Source organism: Chelmon rostratus, chromosome 18 (assembly GCF_017976325.1).
Source record: "Chelmon rostratus isolate fCheRos1 chromosome 18, fCheRos1.pri, whole genome shotgun sequence".
In the NCBI taxonomy this organism is placed as follows: domain Eukaryota; kingdom Metazoa; phylum Chordata; class Actinopteri; order Chaetodontiformes; family Chaetodontidae; genus Chelmon; species Chelmon rostratus.
This window is the reverse complement of record NC_055675.1, coordinates 20943799-20964902: the sequence shown is the minus strand read 5'-3', so window position 1 is coordinate 20964902 and position 21104 is coordinate 20943799. Positions and strand designations below refer to the sequence as shown.

Below are 21104 nucleotides of genomic sequence, written 5' to 3'. Positions count from 1 at the left end.
ATTGATAAATGGCATTTAATGAAATCTTATCAATTCCCATCCCTGGATGGGCCATGTTGGTTATAAAACAGTGTCATAGCATTAAAGGATAACTTTCGTTTTTTACAACCTGGACCTTATTTCTAGCATTAAATACGACCATTTAGACACCCAGACAACTTTGGTGGCATGTGGAGTCGTTTTGATTAAATTAGCCCCAGAGGAGCAGCGCGTATATCCGTATAATGCGAGTACTCGGGGCATCCATGTGTAGCCTCTATATAACGCATAATCTGCGGCGAAACTCGTTCATATTCCAATATTTTGTTATGATTTGCTGGTGCTATTCCCCTCTGAGCCCATGGTGGCATGTTATCAATATCCGGTGTCTCTAGACACCTACCTCTGACGTGGATGATGTCATTATCGAACGCCGTGCACTGCAAGCAGCCAGCCACAACACGGCTGACTCTGCGGCGGTCGACTACGAATACGCAATAACGAACCATAGCTGTGCCAAACTACAGCTAAACTAGCCGACCGCCGGCTCAGAGGGGAATAGCACCAGCATATCATAACTAAATATTGGAATATGAACGAGTTTCGCTGCAGATTATGCGTCATATAGAGGCTGCGCATGGATGCCCCGAGTACTCGCATTATACGGATATACACGCCGCTCCTCTGGGGCTAATTTCTTCAAAACGACTCCAAATGCCACCAAAGTTGTCTGAGTGAGTAAATGGGCGTATTTAATGCTAGAAATAAGGTCCAGGTTGTAAAAAAACAAAAGTTATAAAAAGTTAATAAAAAGCTGCCTCCAGCGTGTCCCTGACAATCCTTTGTATAGATTTAAATTCTGGTCTCATAAAATACTGGGTTATGTTTTTCCAGCAGAATTCTTGCCAGGACCTCCAAAGCCCATGTTTAAATGTCAGTGCTGGAGATCTGAAAACATGACAAACCTTTTCCACTGTTGACGCTGACTGCAGGTCGCCATGCTCAGATGCAAATAGTGCAGCACCTCATAACTGATTCCTAGCTGTAGCAGCCTCAGGTGGGTTGCCGTCAGCAGTCACTCCTGCTTACTGAAGATTCATTAAAGCGTTTATACGCAGAGGACATGTTGCGTTGTAGCGTCTTTGACTGCCGTCCGTAGAGGAACGCTTGCATCAGTTCCAACAGTGAAATGTGAGTGAAACAATCTGACTTTGTTGTTCAGGCGGCAGTAAGATGTGCTGTTGTTGAGCAGTGGAGATTTTCAACTTATCGGTGCGCTCTGGCTGATGATTAGCTGGCCTTGGCTGTGGTGAAATATCTGCAGCTTGTTGCCTGTGATCTGTCACTTCCTGTGACGTTTGACCCACATCTGTTGAGTCTGTTTACGCCAAGACCCCCATATGCTGCATTTCATAACGAAAGCAGACTGTTGATTGATTGATAAAGAATTGTTGTGTGTGTATGTTGTTGTTCCTGATAAGTCTGATGATGTTTTATGTTTTTCTTATTGTCAACAAATCCCACGAAAAAGCCAAAGCCATCACTGAATGTATCTACTCACAAAAAAACACATCAATGAGCCTCGCTGTTGCACTGGCTGGCATGTTCCTTCATTACCATGAACACACACGCTGTAGTTTACTTTAACTCAGTCCCACACACACACACACACACACACACACACACACCATCCTGCTCCACCACATACTCACTAGAGCACCAAATGTGAATTCATCCACCACTGAAAATAGTCCCCAACAATGCACTATTTAATCCTGTTTGAGTGAAGTTTGTCAAAAATAGCACTGAGCAGCTGTTTTAGGAAATTACTGAGACTTTTTTTAAAATTAAATTATATATTAGTGAGCCGTTTTTAAAAGATTTAGCCTTTAGGATGAACCAATAGGCTTTGAGCTCAGAGACAGGAAGTCAGAAGGTACTGAGAGATGGACTAACATTTTGTTGGTTTTGGTCTTTTCATGAGACTTTTTGACATACAAAATGTAATTACTACCATCCAAACAGATGGAGGCTGAATTTGTCCATTTAAGGAGCAAAATTGGAAAAAGCAGATGTATTTTTAAGTCTGGGGAAACTGTTCAGACATGCAGGGTTCCCACAAGCCTGGAAAATCCTTGAAAGTTTGCTGATTTGAAGCAAACACTGTTGCCAGAAAGAGACAGTTTTACTCGCGTCAAACACATGTAATACAAAATCTAAAACCTTGAAAGTCATTGAAAGCTCCTTGAATTGGTTCCAGTTTCTCTTAGATCTCAACATGTTTAATGGAGTGACTTCGCTGACCACGTTGTCTTTTTTTTCCTCCTGCAGAAATGACTTTTCCACCACAGAGCAAGCTGGAGAAGTGGACAGCATCATCCTCACCTGTCCAGAGATCCCAGGTGGAGTTCACAGCTCACCAAACATCACACGGGACATTTTTAACGTCACTCTCAGGCTGGAGAGGAGGCTGCTGGTGATTTACAGGCAGATAGCTGGTGTTAAATCTTTGTGGAAAGTGTGTGTGTGAGCAGGTCGCGTGTGTGGTGATGTGTGTGGTGACGCCAGCAGCGTCTGCAGGGCTGCAGATCTGGACCTCCTCCCTGCTTCTGCAAGGAGAGGACGAGATCTCAGGCCTCCCACGTCAATCCTCAAAGCTCCCGGCCGAGGGAGGAGAGCTTATTAATCACTCACTCTGCTAATAAAGGCTTTCTAACCGAAACAACTCCCCAAATACAGAAATAATCAGCCTGTTCGCCTGCTGTGTTTATTTTTTTTTACTTTAGAAGATAAAACTGTGAGTAAAAGGAGGCTGAGATGGCTCAGAGAGGTTACAAAGAGTGTGGTTGTGTTGTGCTACAGCTCTGGTGCTTGAAATAACTATTACTAAAGGCAGATAATGTACACAGATGTTTAGATTCATAATCAATATAAACTCATGTTCGCTAACAGCATAGTTTCCACATGGAGCAGCCAGAGCGTCAAACTTTTATGCCCTGGGTTGTGCCTCTCAGGTTACATACATGCTGCTCTGTCTTCTTGATGGAGGTTTTTGGGACTCACTTGAATAGACAAAGTGAAGACATTTTTTATATACAATGGTCATTAGATGCAATCTATTAAAAGCATCATTTAAAGATGAAATAAGATCATTTTTGTTGTTTATTGTTTCAGAAGAGGGGAGCCTGAACATCAAACGTCGCGTCCAGCAGAAGAGGAAACCGTTAGAGGACTGCTGTAGTTTTCCTTCGCAGGTCAAAGCAGCAGAGGTAAGAGTAGGACAGCTCGCAACACAGAGTGAATATTTATTTTCCTCTCCAGTGTCTTAAACGTCATCACCAGATGTGGAAGTAGAATTGGTGAAACCGGTGAAAAAGTTTAGTGCGGAGTTCAGCGACTCTTGAGTGTTTTTCATTGGCAGCCTCTCCGGCCGACGGTCTACCATTCAGTATGTGTGAAGTGCAACAAGCCGAGCGAGGACAGCAGCAAGTGTCAGAACTGTGGGAACGGTCCGACGCTGCTGCCCTGTCAGCAGGCCACGCTGTCCTCCCCGACCCCCCGACCCCCCATCCGATCCCAGCCCTCCCCCCGACCGAACAGCCTGCAACAGAACTTCTACAAAACCGTTACGACCATGAGGGCGCCCCGCGGGGAGACTCTGCCGATCCGGATCACGAGCACCAGGGGAACGCTGCCGCCTCTGAACAACAGCAGGTCCCCTCTGTTAGCTGGGACGTCGAGCTGCTGCGGAGCCCGAAACCCACCCAAAGGGACGAGGACGGCGGCCCAGCAGCACGAGCTCAACGACCCCAGTGAGTTAAAAGAAGTGATAAAGTGCTGATAAAGAAGGAAATTTTATTGATGTGGCTTGTTGAGCAGTTGCAGTCCCGAACTCCAAACCCTGCAGACAACCACCGTGCTTTAAGTCCTTCCCATTAACACCCATCTGTGTTCCCGGATAAAATAGCAGCAACATTCCCAGCACCACTCTCAGACAGAAGGCCAGTTATCTACCATAACAACAGCTGCTCATTACAGAAGCCAGCCAGCGGTTCAAGAGAAGTAAGCCCATAAGCTTTGGGTTAAAGCTATCTGAAGCGCCTGAAACATCTATAGCAGCAAAGTTCCTCTGACTTATGGACGCGTCTCTCTAGAATAGACAGACTGTCTGCAAAGGTGGCACAGTTAAACCATCGTGCTTTAGAAGGAAACAAACCCTTCAAATTAACAACAACAAACTACCTCCTAGAGATGAGACAGAGCTGAAAAATGTAAAGTAGAAGTATGAAAATTAGAAATGGAGGTTGAATGGGCAGAGGCAGAGTAAGCAGATTATCGTTCACATGGAAGTTCTAAATTAGCTGTTTTGGTGCATGACGTAGGGCCTGATGATTTACTTGATGCAGGAAACTCAGACAGAATCGAGGAATTTGATTATAAAAACAGAATCAGTATAATAAATAGGGCCCTAATTATGTCACATTGGGTGGCAAGAGTGTAATTTTCTCTCTATGAACAAAGAGTCAACCATTGCTGGCCAGCTGGTTCCTCTCATGCAGGCTCACGACATGCACGTTGGTGGTCAGCTGGTCGGTGGCTGTAGTCTTTGACAGGAGAGGAGGTTGCAATGACACATTTTACCGAAAGGGGGTGGCGCTCCAAAAATAAAGCCGCAGCTACAGCACATTACACAAAGTCAGCGGCGAGCTGAAACATCTGTAGGAGTGTTTGTGAGGATCTGAAGTGGGTGTTTGGCTTCTGGCACCAGTGGAGATGAGCTGGGATTCAGTTTGATGCTGTTTTCATGTTACAGAGCCAGACTGAAGGGTGTCGGGGTTTCCATGAAAAAAAGGCTTAAAATAGCTTTCTGTGTTAATGTCATTCATCATGTAAACATCTCATTTAATGGCCGATGGTGTGAGAAATTTAAGGATGTCGTGGAGGAAAAGTTTGTCAGAATGGAAAGTAAAGCTTTCCTTCCCAGTCATGTTAATCATTAGGGCTGGGAATCAGTAACTTATGATACTATCACGATCCAAGATGCAGCGATTCTGCAATACTTCACACATACATCATGAGGTTTGTCTCACTGAAGGAGAGAAAATACCTCTAAAAAGGCTAAAAGCAAAGTCTTAGTAAAACTAGCAGCAGAAATATTGATACTTGGCGCCGGCGTATCGATAGTGTATCACAAGAGGAAGTAATACGATATATTCCTGTATTGATGTTCCTGTACCCGGTTCATTGGGACTAAAGTGTCTTCACTCTTCTTTCCTTTTACATTCAAGCCTGGTTTCTGTGTCCAATGTAAAGCGTTCAGGTGAGAACAGTGTGAACTCTGGTGCCACTGACAGAGGCTTCACCCTGTGAAACGCTGCAGAGAACCTGAAGTTAAACTGTGGAGACCTTCTGATAACCTGAAACTCCTCAGTGTGCCTGAAGGCTCTCTGATTTAGTTCTATCAGTGGAAAATTTCAAGGAGTAATAGAAGAAGTGTACAGTAATTATTCCACCAATGCAAGTCAAGCTCAGCTCCAATAAAAACCAGAAGAATTCTTACAAATTCCTGTTGCATTAAAAAAACTGTAAATTTCTGCACAAGCTGTAGAATGATCAACCTCATCTAATCTCAATGTAAAGTTTGCACAAACTACTCAGCTGGATTAGAGGAATGTTTTCCAGCGCAGGCACAAAAACAAACATTACGCCCAACAGACGTCACTGCTGCAGGAAAAGTAAACAAAACATACAGCAGTGTCACATATACAACACATTCAAAGCAAGGTGCCCTGCTGGTGGATTGCTTTGCATAGTTAAATAGATAAAAAAAGACGCAGCATAAGTCAATAAGAAAAAAGAGCAAAATGCAAAGTAAGACAACAAAGAAGAACCAGGAGCTGCTCAGAGTCACTGTTTGAATAATGAATCATGTGTCTGACATCACATCAAAGGCTTTTGGATCCAGATGCAAACTAAGAGGTCAAAGTTAAATGTGGGTAAAATGTGTCTGTTTTATCGTCTCAGTACAGTAGAATTTGGAAAGAAAACCTTAAAAAATAAAAAACTACAACTTTCCACCAGATTTAAGATGTTTGACAAAATAGCTTCTTTATTTTTTCTATTTATTTAAACTAGCAAATGAGATGAGATGATCAAATTCAGTCTTGTGTCTGTGTGTTAATGGATAAAATAACCAGCAATGTCTGAAGTAAAGGCCTGAAATATCTATTTTATCAAATTGATGCAAAAAGTCCCGATGATTGATTTACAGCTTTGTCCAGGATGCTCTGATACAACCAGATATACAAAGAGAGATCAGCCACTGAATCCACACTATAGCAAAATCACTGTTTCTATCATATGGCAACATATTTATACTCCTATTTATATGCTGAGTCATATTATGTACAACAAATTTCTGTCAAAGCCACCAGACTCCATTTACAGAAACAGTAATTTTAGCATCGTAAAACACGCTTCATTCAAACTCAACAGAAACCAAATAAAACTCATCAAAATCTTCTTGGTTTGTTTTTCCACTTTTCCAACAATCACACCAACTCTAGTTTGGTGGAAATAAACGGTTAATTCAGAGAGTTATGCATGAAAATATCGAGAGAGTCATACCTAAAATGTATTCGAAGATATTTAAACAGCTTTCTGTGACGTTTCCTCCCCAGTCGTCTTGTCCAGCGATGACGAGGAGGACGCCGACAATGCCAGCACAGGAAGTGCCAACAGACTCGACAGCGTTTCCCCTCGACCCGCGGACTCCGCTCACTCCTCGCCGGCGCCCTCTGGAGGCAGAGTGGAGGCTGCGGTGAAGAGCGCCGGAGAACAGGAGGACCTGAACGCTGCGTTTTTCGAAGACGTCAACATGAAGATCACGATACCGCGGAGAGCCCGGATGAAAGATCAGGTGAGAGCAGATCGGCTGGTTACAGTTTGAAGCATTTCATACTGTTGTCAAACCAGCAAGAGAAAAAGGTGTGGGTAAAAGAAAAGATGTCTATTTTTCATTTACAGACAGAGCTGGTCGTCATAGAGATAAACCTGACTAATGCTGCTTTCCCACAGGCTCGGTTCAGCCTGCTTTAATCGCACCAAGCTGTGAAAATGAAGGCAAAGCTGTTTTTGATCTGAGAACTTGTTTCTAACTGAAACTGTGGTTTGCAGTTTGGTTGCACTCCTGGGTTTACACCTTCACATATCGGCGCTCTCAGCTGTGTTAATTACAGAACATTTCCTCCTGCCCCTTCACATTAAAAGCTTTCCACTGGTGAAGCACCTGCAGGAAATGTAGTGTGTTAGCAGAGTTTCAGTAGCTTCTGTTTCTCTGTGTGTGTGTTCCCAGTGTAAACTAGGCCAGCAGGTGCTGCACTGAAGTGAAACACATCTGCAGGCAAAACAAAGAACCACAAAGCGATGTGCATTCGATGCACTCTTTCATTGGGAGTAGCTCGAGTACGATGAGAGCTCTCAGTCTTTGGTGAGCTCTGTGGGAATGGAAACTCTGACTGTCCTCCATCACTGCTGAGCCAGAGAGGAGGAGAATCAATTTATGTCTTTCTCTCTGAGTAAGCTGGTCTTAAATGTTCCTCATACCGCCCCTAAGGTTACATATCATCTTTTTTTTTTGTAATTCTGCAGTTTGGGAATCAGCCGCCGGAGCAGTTCTCGCCCAGGACAAAGAAGCCCAAATTCATGTCCAACAAGTGTGACAGCATCATACTGGAGTGTCGGAGTGTGAGAGTAGGAACTTTACGCAGGATGGTGACGAAGCCCGTCATCGTGAGTACTTTGTTTTGTTTGTTATGAAAATATGTCCGCCGGGCTTTGTCTCAGCACGTTGAGCCACATGTGACCAAATAACACACGACTCCTGCGCTGAGTGGAGGAATCCGGTCATTTTCAAACCTTGCATGATGTTGTCCGGTGCTTTCACCCAAATTTCACTACTGTGTCAAAACCTGCTTCAGGTTTTTCACAATTGAAGCCTTGCAGGGAAGTGAAGGGATTGTGTTCCCTAAATAGATATTTTATTATGAAACTAATGAAGTTTTTATTAACAGAATCAGCAAATGAACACAGAGATAATAAAATATCATTGAGAATAAAGAGACTTAAAATACAGGCTTGTATATTCTGTTTTTTAAACCTTGCACAGAATTTACAGTGATGTAAATCCAGCATAGTACAAACTCTCAGAAAGGGCTTGTGGTGCAGTTACGTTGCCATAAGATGAAGAAGAAGACAAAAAAAACAACCAGAATCTTCAGTGCAGAGAATTTAAGTCCAGAACAACTGCAGTTTTGAGAAGATGAATGCGAAGGTCGTGATAACGTAGAGTCTTTGTTCTCTGTCTTTCAGTTTTCCATCGACCACATCCAGCTGGAAACTGAAGGTATGAACCCGCAGTGGTGAATTCAGCAAATAAAATGGTGTGTGCAGAGCTGTTGGAGCAGACATCAGTGGGGTGTGATGGCACCACATCGTGTGCGCTTACTGTTCACGCTGGTCAGCACAGATTAGCTCCATCACACCTCCCGCAGCTTTCAGGTCTTGAAAATATCTAAAAAAGACAGAAATACCAGCGAGAAATATGAACCTAATCTTGTCTTTTTAAACCTGGTGAAGTTTAAACACAGCAGCGACATCACTTTATCGTGGTCTTTGTGGGTTTTAGTTACTGGAAAGTAAAATCTCATATTCAGCATTGCAGTGAGCTTGGAAACGTCTTTCTGCATGACTGCACTCAGCTGCAGAGGGGTGAATAAAGCTATTGTGATGAAAGTTAAAGTCAGATCTGGTGGAGCTTCTTCGGCTCGTATCGTGTTTTTAATCTCAACGCGTGGCTCAAACGTGTCCTCAGGTCCGGATCGCAACAGCATAGAGAAGGTTTGTCTTCAGTCGTCGGAGCTGATCAGCTGCGAGTGGTGCAGCGTCCGGAAGCTTCCAGTCTTGTTCTTCCAGACGACTCCGGAGGAGTGCGTCCGCCTGCGAACGCAGCTCAACATGTCCAAGGAGACGGGAGACCAGTGGTACGACTGTGCCGGAGACCGTAAGTACAGAACGCAGGAAATACGCATCCGTCCCTCTGTTTGCTGCACATTAGATCAAACATACCTCTGTCTTGATTAATAAAAGTTTAACTGTGTCATTTAGAAACTTAGAAAATTTAGATATTCACATCTGATAATTAGATCAAGGAATGTATATTCAGTTCAGAATGATTCTCGATGCATCTCGCTATTTTATTTTGATCAGTTTTTTTTTTTTACTTTTTTTACTTAATGGTAGATATTACTATGATTAATGTAATAATAATTAGTAATAAAATTATCTGATATTGTGAGAAAAAAGAGCCTCTTTTGACAGTATGTAGAACCCAAGTGGCAACCTCTGGGCCTGAAAAATAAAGCCAACGAGGACGTGGCAAAAACTGTAGTTCCTCAAATGGCCACTTGAGGCTCCAAAAGAGAGTCAGTCCCCCATAAACCTCCGTATATTAAAATGCCCAACTTTACAGCAGAAATAAACATGTTTGCAGCCTGGAACAAAAAAACGTTGCTATCTTTAGCTCATTTCCTTGTTTTATTCCAACTCACTTGTTTAAATTAGATTAAATCTTAAAGTTATGCGTAATTGTGGGCATGGCTACTTTGAGTGACAGCTAGCCGCTAGGTTTCAGTAATCAGGCTTCATTCGACCACCTCAGCTTCACCCACGCTCCACCTCTTTGTCCATTTTTGGATTAGCCGGGAGTTTGGTGGAGTCACTGTGCCTGAGCGTCACAGTGGCTCATCAGAAACCTGCGGGTGACGTCACAGAGACCACATCCATCTTTTACACAGTCTATGTTTGAACCTTGACTAAACGAAGCCACTGCAGTCATTTCTGAACAAAATCTCCCTTCAAGAGCATTTTAAAGTTTGTAATGTTTAGTCCACACATACAGGTGAAGATGCAGCGACAGACTGACCTGCAGTCTGCTGCTGACGGCTCGTTCTCACATGGAACAACCGCAGACACGATTCTGTTTTAATTAAAAAGCAAAATCCAACATCAGCTTATCCGAGTGCAAGAAGGACTCTGCATGACTCATACATGCGTGACAGTCCAGGATAAGTTTTACCTGATCATAAATGAAGACAGCATATATAGCAATTAATCTTATTTACCTTAATATTTCATATATCATAATTAAGTTGAACATCCTTTACAGTGCACAGAGCGAAACCTTTTCCAGCGGGAATACAGACGCAGGCTGAGCTGTCGAAACTGAATTCCAATTAAGGAGTTTCGTTCACTGATGCTGAATCGTTCAGAAGTGAATAGAAGAACATATTATGTTCAGCATCCTCTCTGCTTTGCTAATATTACAGCTCGATGTTCTGTAGCTTGATTTACAGCTGAAATGCTTTCATGAGCCGGAGACACATTTTCTAATAACCGCTGTGTCAGCAGAGCCGATACGTCCTGAACGCACCGGAGTGGGTTACGAGCTAAAGGTTAACTCGATCGGGAAGCTTCGCGAGATGAAGGCAGCTGATCAAAGACGATGTCGGTGCTGCTACAGTCTCAAAACAAATGATTTGTAGATCTTAAATGTAGTAAAACCATGTAGTAAAGTGAGCTGAGTTGATGTTGTCATTTTGTGCTGCACACAGTCTTCACAGCTAATTCAGACAGAGCAGAGTTAGTTGAATATTCATCCTTTCTGCTCGGCTGAGCGGAGCTGGACTTCATGTCCTGCAGAGTTAATATCCTGCTCTCGTTTTACACGTCCTGCCAACTTCATTTCACAGTCTGAATTAGCTGCAGTGCATTCAAGCAGAAACGGTCATCAAAGTATTTCATTTAGCATGAAGAATGAAATACAGCATAGAGGGAGAGATTATAGAGACAACGGTAATGCAGCTGGAGTGTCACAGCAAAGAGCCTGAAAATCAACATCAATGAGAGTTTTGATTTTTGTTAAATTTGAACAAAAATACGTGTTTTATGTGTGTATTAACTGCCACAAAATGCATTTTGAATTAAAGCTGCAATGCAGTAAAACGTCCAGCTGAAGGAGTCCCGCTCAAACAACTGTTATTGTGCCGTCAGAGTCGGATGAGAAGTACATAGTTTTGATCTTCGAGAACGGTCTGGTGATGAAGGAGCAGATGATCCTGGAGGACATCCTGGGCGAGATCGGCAGGAACAACAACCTCAGCAACTTCCCCGCCAAGCTGCCCTTCGAAGAGGCCAACATCCGACTGGTCAACTACAACAAGGCTTCCAAGCAGAAGGAGGAGAAGGTGAGCGTGGAAGCACCGGTTCATGTTCAGTCAGTGGCTCGATCAGTACCGATCGAATGATTGTTTTTGTGAGGGACCAAGCAGGCAAGCATGAGGAGACATAGGTGGATTTCCAAGAAAAATTATTTATTTACAAAGAAATGAAGTCAATATATAAAGTTCTGGGCCCATAAAAGAGGTCAACTGAACAGAACTTAACTGAATAGAACTGAACAGACCAAACTAACATAATAAAGACAAAATAGACCTAACCAACACAAGAACAGACCTGACACACATAATAGACCTCACCAACTGCACACAAAGGGGAACATATATAGTGGCTGATCAGACCATTGTGAAACGAAGGTGATAACAAGAAACAAACATGACCAACTAGACTACAAATAAAACACAACAGGACAACTTGTCTGTCAGTAAGGCTATTTTGATAATTAATCTTAACAAAAACACCAAAGGCTCTACTATAATTTGAAGAAATAAAGAAAATCCTAAACTAAACATTGGAAATCACACCCGGATGCTGCAGGCACTTGGTGTGGCCCAATTGGCCACTTCCTGCAATTAACAGGTCTGCTCCCACAGTCGTGCCTTTTGCTCAGGTCTGGCCCGATGTCCGTCCAGCAGCAGCGAGACCCTCAACACTGGTAACTCAGAGAAATAAACCATTAGAACTTAAGACAAACTAAATAGACAAAGTGCAATGTGACTGTACAGAAGCTAACTAAATGTGCGCGCTACAAATAGAAACCACTTTACTGTCAACTTATGCTAAATAAATATGTATGTGTTGTATGAAACCAAAAGGTATGTGTAATCCTTAATGTATGTGCAATGTGGATGTCATGAGGTCAAAAAGGTAAACTAAATGAATACTTAAATATAAAGAAAACTAAGGTGAGTGTAGGAGGGTTAATGACATTTATATCAGCTGTGTGGCAGCAGTTGCAGCCATCACAGTTTTCATCATCAATATATCTAACAGTCCTCGTTTAATGTGTGAAAATCACAATTTTTCAGAGGCAAAGGTGACGTTACAGACATTTTGTTTAGTTGACAAACAGTGCAAAACCCAAAATCCTACAGAAAAAGTCATATTTGAAAAGCTGGATCCAGACAGTAGCTGCGTTTCCATTGCCCCTAGAAATGCGCAAATCCTAAATATCGCAATAAAAAAACGGTAATGGAAACACCTAAATTTCGAAAATCCTCTCAAATATCCCAAAAACATTTTTCCTCTCTCATGAGGTGGTTTTTCAGACATGTCGATATTTAGGTGTATCGCAAAAGTGTAACGGAAACACTTTTTTCGCATTTACACGTCTCCTAGGTCAGCGGACTCCTCGTTTCGGGCTGGCCGCATGCAGTCAGATATAACGTCGTCAATTTTGTAGTGTTTGTATGTTTTCTGGATCTCAATAAGTAGCAGACAAAAACACTCCAGCTGTTCCAGCTGTCACGCTGGCTGATCTGTTAAAGACAATCTGACAGCTGTGATCTCGTCCTGTGCGCACTTCAAAATCTAATCATTCCGTTTTCATTAATCGTGAGATGAACTTTAAAGACACACGTGCGCACAGATGTACAGCACGGTGTTTGCGATTGTGATGAGTGTGTGCACCTCAGCTATGTGGGAGACACACATGCACGCCATTAACTTTAATATTTACACATAATTCCTGATAGAAAATATGTTGAAATGACACTTCAGTAATTCACAGTCCTGCATTCTGCTGCTGCTGCTCCGCCGGCGTGAGCTGACGCTGTCAGAGCGAGGCTCGCGCTATAACAAAGCGATGAATAATAGGCCATTAAAATCAGTTATAAGTCAACAGATCTTTTTTTTTTTATTTCATCTTCACCATTTGTGCATTCGAGTATGCCCAATCCTACATGCATGTGCTTTTTGATTATAAGGCTTTGTGTTAAGTTTTACCGACACACAGCACGCACACACATCTTGCGGGACGTCCGAGAACATACGAGAATTTCGGCTGGTTCGCAAAACACTGTTCAATGGAAACACCTGCAAGTCGCATTCGAACTTTGCCGAAATTTCAGAAATATCGCTATTATTTTGCGAACAACTGTAATGGAAACGCAGCTAGTGTTTGTTAATTCTGCCTGAGAAACCACTTTAACGATCAATACCAAGGAGAAGAAGAACAATTAGAAAGCTTGGTGATCATCAGAAGTTCCAAAATTCTTGAGATCTCGAGATAGCGAGCTAATCAACTCGTTATCTCAAGAAAACAAAAGATTGTTTCCTCTTATGAGGAATCATCAGAGATCAAGAGTGGCGTGCCAGCATGCAGAGAGGCTACTGGTTTAAGCTGGAAATGTCAGATCAATGAGTGCCAGTTATTGATCAGTACATCAGACTGTACTCCTGTCAAACAAACGATGTGGGTAGTTTGTTTTCCAGTTCTCTGCTTTAAGTGGACCGCTGTATGTAAGCCTGTCCCTTCCAGTAAACAGTCATGATATAAATACCTTCATGTTTAATCACAAAGGAAAACATTCTTCCAACAAAAGTTCATAAAAAGTTCACATGATTTGCTTTGAAACTCCCAAACTCAGCCCACAGAGCGGTGTGTGTATGTTAATACCTTTTATTAAATTCCTTCAAAGTCTTCCCTACATATATTATGAGTCTGGACAGACGTGGATGTAAACTGTAGCTTGACTGCTTGGCGGAGGCGAACGACCACGAGGCGGTAAACCTGCTTTCCTTCCTCACTGACACCTGTCCCTGCCTGCAGGTGAAGCCGGTGCAAATTCCTCCCAAGATCACCCACGTCTCCCCGGTTACCAAGGTCTCCTCGGTCAGCAAGGTCACGCAGGTTACCGCGGTGACCCCGGTCACCATGCCCGTACGCACGCGGATGGCCACCCGCCAGCAGACCAGCACCTACTATGAAGAAGAAGACGAGGACATGACTGACCTCCAGCCCACCTTCTCGGGACCAATCATCAAGTGAGTGACTCCTCCGTCAGCTGAAAGGCTGAAATGCAATGCTGGTGCTGATGGAGTTTAGGTACCGACACCAAACTGATCATTTTATTAAAAGATCAATATCATCTAGAACAGCAGACGGTCTCATGCCACAGCTCCATCCAGTGGAGAGGAGTGGTAATGCTGCTGCTGCTGCAGCCCCAGTGTGACGGTGCTGTTGGTGTTTGTCTTCCAGGTTAATGGTGTACCCTCCTCCTCCAGCCAAAGGCGGCATATCAGTCACAAATGAAGACCTCCACTGCCTTAATGATGGAGAATTCCTAAACGACGTTATCATAGACTTTTATTTAAAGTAAGTTTTTGGATTGCTTCTCGCTGATTTCCTCACATGATGCAGATGTAAAGTACAAAAAGAGTTTATTGATATTAATACTGAAATAACTCATTCTGGTGTTTTTCTATATTAGATATTTAGTTTTAGAGAAATTGAAAAAAGAAGATGCACAAAGAATCCACGTTTTCAGCTCCTTCTTCTACAAGAGGCTGAACCAGAGGGAGCGGAGGAGCGTCCCTGACACGACGAACCTGCCGTGAGCATCAACGTCATCAACACAACACGCTTTTACTCCACATGATGTTCACAAGCTTCTGCTATTAAATGCTTCAATCTTTGGTTTTCAATCTCCAGAATCCAGAAGAGGAAGCACAACAGGGTCAAGACGTGGACCCGGCATGTGGATCTGTTCCAGAAGGATTTCATTTTTGTTCCCATCAACGAGTCGTGAGTCTTCGGTTCATCAAATTGCAGAACTTGTATTCAGCTCTGTGACTTAAGTCCTGTAACGGTTTGAACTCTTGTTTTGTCAGAGCTCACTGGTACTTAGCCGTCATCTGCTTCCCGGGCCTCAAGGGTCCGATGTACGAGCAGAACCCGCTGTTCCACGGTCCGTTTCCAGCTCCGGCTGCAGAGCCGCCGTCGGAGGAGAACATCCCAGACCACTGTCGTCCTCTGTCCCCGGAGGGAGACGGACTGGACAGCTCCTCGGAGGACCCGTCCCCCGGCGTCCCCGAGGCGTCCGCAGAGGGTCAAAGCGACGGCGACCCCGCCAAGGAGAACGCAGCCTTCACAGAGGGGGGACAAGAGCCTTCCAATGCCCCTGCTGCACCAGGCAACGGCCAGGCTGACACTGAGCAACAATACACAAGTGAGTCGCTGACATTTAACTGCCAGAGTTTAAAGAGCCGACAGAGTGTCGATGCATCAGATGTCAAAATTTTCAAGTACTGAAAGTTGGCATCAGTCGTCTGGTCTGATTTATAATAGTTTCTGTCTGATCAGTGTCCTGATTTCAGTTTATTCTGTCTGATCATTGTGAGGCTCAGAGTCCAGGAGCTTTTCATAATGACAGATATGGCTTTAGATATCTATAAAGTCAAAAGGAACATATGAATTATCGTCAATTTGTACAAAGGTATCACCTCAATGAACAAAACCTTAACAAATTATACGAGGAATGGTTGAGAACAAGAGATGAGGATGGAAATACCTGAGGAGGTGTGAACCTCCGCCAGTTCACTGGCCTGGAGGGAGTTTGGAGTTTGGATCAGTACAAGTGGACATGTTTTGATATTGTCCACTTATTCAGCCTCTCTGGGACAAAGTTGGACCCTTAATATGAAGCATACTGGACGGTTTGTCTTTGTGTCTTCAAGTCACAAGTTAACACGTTGGGACAGGAGCAACAAAAGACTCGGAAAGTTGTGGAATGCTACAGAAACACCTGTTTGGAACATTCCACAGGTAAACAGGTTGATTGGTAACAGGCGCTTCTGGTCGACACACAGCTACAAAAAAATCGAAGTTCTTGAGCCTCACCTGCAGAAAGGAAAGAAGAACTGTAGAAAAACATGTTCGTATTTGTTATGTAAGAGGAATAAAAGGTGCTGTTGCTACGTGTTTCAGCCCATTAACCACAGATCATGTTCAGGATGCTTTAAATTCCTTTAGTAATTATACTTTGAACATTTTCAGATTTCACTGTGTGACATCCTGACGTGCAGGATTACATGTGAGATTTTCCCTGCAGTGTTAAAGCTGCTGTTCAGCTCTCAGACCTTCGATTTTTCCTTAATGCTCCATCAAAGAGCTTAAAACAGTTCCTGTCACTTTACTCTGTCTGCAAGCTGATGGTCCTGCTGCGGTGAGACAAATGGACGTGAATCAATGAGTGGAAGGAGACAATTCAAATCCAACAAATCCTGCTTTGTCTCTGATTTTAGGTTTCAGTTTCCTCCGTCTTAATACTGATCATGTCAGGAGAGTCAGTTCTGTTTCCTTTAGGTCTGCAATTAATGATGTTTTTTATTTGTGATTTTTAGGCGAGTTGCACAGAATCAGTGTTTGCTACGGTTCAGGAAAAGGAGACGACGATACCTTCACCTTCTCTGATGACCAAAGCTCCGGTCAGGTGATCAACTCTCTTTACTTCTTACATGTGGTGGACCTCGTCTGTCCGTTAATCAGCCGATTGTGAGTCAATGAAGGAAGCGATGAAGCCCTGAATAAACTGACGGAATCGTAGTTCATGCTGGTGAATGTTCTGCCTGCAGGACGAGTGCAGTGAGGATGGGACTGAAGACACGCTCAGCTCTGATGCCTCCGCTTTGGCCTCCAAACAAAGCCTCTGCAAACAGTGAGTTGATGCACTTCTGGCTTTTCACCTGCAGGCGGCACTGCTGCTCTGCTGAAGCTGACAGCACAGGGAGTGTCTGGAAAAGCGAGACTTGTTGGCATCACATTGTTTTATGTGTGTCTCCTTCAGGCCTTGTATCCTCATCATGGACTCCCTGCGAGGTCCAGCCAGGTCGACTGTGGTGAAAACTCTGAGAGAGTGAGTGTCTGCTGCTGCACCTGATGGCATTTACATATAAAGACTTTACAGAGGATGCTAGAGGTTCTATATTACTGTTGTTTCTGATTCAGTCAAGCAGTGGTTCCCAACCTTTTTCATATGCATTAACTGATAAGTGATTATTCCCTCTCAGATTATTTTATTTGAATACCTGAAGGGATAAAAGTGTCCAGTATCTCACAAGAAAATGACAGTCATTATAGTTTTCTGTAATGACTATTATGAAAATTATGCATAATTTCGTGAACTGGAAAATGTAGACAAGTGGCCATCATCTCAGGATCAAGGATCAAGGATCAAGGATTACTAATGTACATAAATCAACTTAGAAACGCTCCAGGAACTCCAGGACTTGCCTGAGAATCATCTCGTTTTCAGGTTTTCTTCAGTATCACCTCACTGAGTGTGTAGCAACATCGTACTTCCTGTTTACATCCCTCAAAGCATTATGGGAAGTTCCAGATCGTGTATCTTGGTCTTCCCCCAAATATAAGCGAGACGAAGAATAATAATAGATGATTGATAACAAATAAAGGTGGTGGTTGATCTCCTGATTGTGATTGTGGAGGATTCAGCGAGTCCATGAATGGAGCGACAGCATCTCTGCAGTGCAGCTATAAAAATAACAACAGAGCTCAAGAACAAAGTGTCAGAAGTTTAGTTTAAAGCCCTCTTGATGAATGGATGATGACTGTTGCACCTGGCTGATTTCCAGAATTTCCAGAATACAGAATTTAGCTTTTCGATAATTGGATTTCATTTGGGGAATTAAACAGATCTCTCATCTTAACTTTGATTGGTGACTGAGTGTGCGTTTGTTTTAGGTACCTGGAGGTGGAGTGGGAGGTGCGTAAAGGGACTCAGCGGAGTTTTGGGAAGGACGTGATGAAGGGCTCCAGCCCACGTGTGCCTCAGCAGGATAACTTCAGCGACTGTGGAGTTTACATCCTGCAGTATGTGGAGAGCTTCTTTGAGGTGAGAGGAGGAACTTTAAACACGTTGTTCTCAGCTTAATTAAACATCCTCCACTCTGCTCTTTCCTGTATAACTGCTTCTTCTTCCTTGCTGTTTGCACCGCAGTTGTTTCTCGTTAGCGTCTTCGCTAGTCCAGGACCGTTTTATTCATGATGAATGTGTCTTGTCTCTTCAACCAGAATCCGATTCCCAGTTTTCATCTGCCGGTGAATCTGTCCGAGTGGTTTCCTCAGCAACGGATGAAGACGAAGCGTGAGGAGATCAAGGAGCTGATCCTGAAGATCCAGGAGCAGCAGGAAGTGGAGAAGAAGGAGCCCGACCGGGTCGAGGCTGCACCCAGCTCTCCTGAAGAGCCTGAGATTGAAGAGACTTCTGGGTCGAAGGGCCGGCCGCCAAACTTACCCATCAGCCCCTGAAACGACCCCACCCTCCTCCTCCTCCTCTCCCCGTCACTCCCAGGCCCAGCGGGGGGGCCGAACCTGATTGTACGCTGCTGGTTTCACTTAAACGTGTCTGAAACGATCCTTAACTCCCTCCATTAACCACAGACATCAAACACACCTTTAAATTTGTATTGAATAAAACATTAACTGTAAATATGCCGGAGTTTTTCCGCTGCCTTTGTAATTAACTGTTTTATGACTCAGTCATGAAGTGGCCCATTAAATTATGTTTTCATAGATGTTCTCCTCTCCAGGAGGATCTGTGCAGAAGATACTGTTGCGCTCTTGCATCTTTATTTTCTATGCTTTAGTTGTGTAGAGGAAGACAAAGACTATAAAAACATAGAGGAAGTTGCTGTTATTTGTAAGCTATCGATCCACCTGTCTGGAAAAAAGAAACTGTTCGCAGAAAGTTGACTTCCAGCTCACGAGTCACAGTCGTAGTTCAGTTCTTGTTGTGTCTCTTCGATGTGGAGTGGATGAACTTTCAGCATTAAAAGCGACCCTAGATGCAAGAGCACTTCCTTTGCTGTAGATTTTTATTTGTGTGCCATCGTATAGATTTATACATAAATAAGACTGTGTGTGTGTGTGTCTGTCTGTGTGTGTGCGTGTGTGTGTTCCTTCTTATTATACGTTGTTGAACAGGTCTGGAAAAGTCTTGAATCCAGGTGATAATCTCCAGGTCCTGAGATACTTGGAGACACTGAATTCAGATTGAAAGAATCCACGCCAGCCAGCTGTTGTGACCTCAAAAGCTGCAGGTGAAACTCAGTGCAAATCCACCTGCTGTGTCACCTAAATGCCTCTAAACGTGTCGTATCTGGGATCTAAGCTGAACCTGCTGCTGGTTTGAGGTTAATTCTACAACTCAAATCATTTTAATAGTCTCTAAAAGTTTAAATCTTTCAAATCTCATTGAGATGGCACCATCTTAAGTTTTAAAGTAGTTGTGCACCTACAAAAAAAAGGTTGAGGTATGCTCATTTATGGTGGAGATTACAGGTGTAAACACTAAGCAGGTTAAGGGTGAACTCAGTTAAAGTAAGAAAAGGAAGCTGTTTAAATGTCACAATGAAAGTATTCTGAGTTTTAGTTCAAGTTGAAGCATCAGTTAAAGCTTGTTCACAGTTAACAGTTCGTGTCCGTTCAAAAGCAGCGACGGCAGTTTAAATGTCGTTGGATCTGAGCTGGACATTGACAATTATCCTGTAAACCAGTTAAAATGTGAGTTGTTTGATGCTGTTTTACTGTACAGTTGCAGGAAAAGTTAAAACACTTAAAGGAGCTGAGGCATCATTTTAAGTGTAGGAGGTGAAAGCAGTTGAAGTGTAATAACTGAAAGCATTTAATCCTGAATTACAATTTTAAAAATGCAACTATAAATGTTAAAAAAAACCCCACTTTATTGTTTCAGTTGTGTTTGATTATTCTTCTCTTTAGTCTGCGATGTAGTCGGCTGAACTTTAAAGTCAGACGCTTAATTCCCCGAATCGACCAAACTGCAGCTAAGCTAGCATCAGATGCTAAGTGACCTTTAGAAATGGAGGCTGAAGAACACAAACTGTTGCCTTGTGGGAAGACTTCAGGTATAGATGGAATACAAGAAGTTTGCAGAGCAGCTAAGCTTTGAAATTCTTAAAGACTTTCAATGTCGCTGCTGACACATTGCAACTTAAAGATTTACACTCACTGTCCACTTTATTAGGTACACCTGTCCAACTGCTCGTTAACACAAATTTCTAATCAGTCAATCACATGGCAGCAACTCAATGCATTTAGGCATGTAGACATGGTTAAGACGATCTGCTGTAGTTTAAACTGAGCATTAGAATGGGGAAGAAAGGTGATTTAAGTGACTTTTAACGTGGCATGGTTGTTGGTGCCAGACGGGCTGGTCTGAGTATTTCAGAAACTGCTGATCTACTGGGATTTTCATGCACAACCATCTCTAGGGTTTACAGAGAATGGTCGAAAAAGACAAAATGTCTAGTGAGCGGCAGTTCTGTGGGCATAAATCCCTTGTTGATGCCAGAGGTCATCTGTTGGTGTCCACAACATGAAAGCATGGATCTATCCTGCCTTGTATCAACAGTTCAGGTGGTGGTAGTGGTGTAATGGTGTGGGGGATATTTTCTTGGCACACTTTAGGCCCCTTAGTACCAATTGAGCATCGTTTCAATGCCACAGCCTACCTGAGTATTGTTGCTGACCATGTCCATCCCTTTATGACCACAGTGTACCACATCTTCTGATGGCCACTTCCAGCAGGATAACGCACCATGTCATAAAGCTCAAATCATCTCAGACTGGTTTCTTGAACATGACAATGAGTTCACTGTACTCAAATGGCCTCCACAGTCACCAGATATCAATCCAATAGAGCACCTTTGGGATGTGGGGGAACGGGAGACTCGCCTCATGGATGTGCAGCCGACAAATCTCCAGCAACTGCGTGATGCTATCATATCAATATGGACCAAACCCTCTGAGGAATGTTTCCAGTACCTTGTTGAATCTATGCCACGAAGGATTA

At 43.2% G+C, this 21104-nt stretch overlaps 1 protein-coding gene across 2 annotated transcripts in view; it reads left to right on the top strand.

Moving 5' to 3' along the window:
• The window catches only part of senp6a (SUMO specific peptidase 6a), a 34630-nt gene extending 14751 nt beyond the window's left edge, over positions 1-19879 (top strand). For both annotated transcript variants that reach the window (XM_041958354.1, XM_041958355.1), the window contains 18 exons: positions 2311-2381; positions 3154-3248; positions 3401-3791; positions 6660-6898; positions 7630-7770; positions 8350-8383; positions 8852-9040; positions 11089-11282; positions 14045-14259; positions 14474-14590; positions 14706-14828; positions 14927-15019; positions 15106-15443; positions 16618-16706; positions 16849-16931; positions 17061-17129; positions 17975-18125; positions 18305-19879. In XM_041958354.1, the coding sequence (XP_041814288.1) occupies positions 2311-2381; positions 3154-3248; positions 3401-3791; positions 6660-6898; positions 7630-7770; positions 8350-8383; positions 8852-9040; positions 11089-11282; positions 14045-14259; positions 14474-14590; positions 14706-14828; positions 14927-15019; positions 15106-15443; positions 16618-16706; positions 16849-16931; positions 17061-17129; positions 17975-18125; positions 18305-18541 (2869 nt within the window). In that variant the 3' untranslated portion in view covers positions 18542-19879. The remainder of the gene's footprint in view (positions 1-2310; positions 2382-3153; positions 3249-3400; positions 3792-6659; positions 6899-7629; positions 7771-8349; positions 8384-8851; positions 9041-11088; positions 11283-14044; positions 14260-14473; positions 14591-14705; positions 14829-14926; positions 15020-15105; positions 15444-16617; positions 16707-16848; positions 16932-17060; positions 17130-17974; positions 18126-18304) is intronic.
• The last annotated feature ends 1225 nt before the right edge of the window (positions 19880-21104 follow it).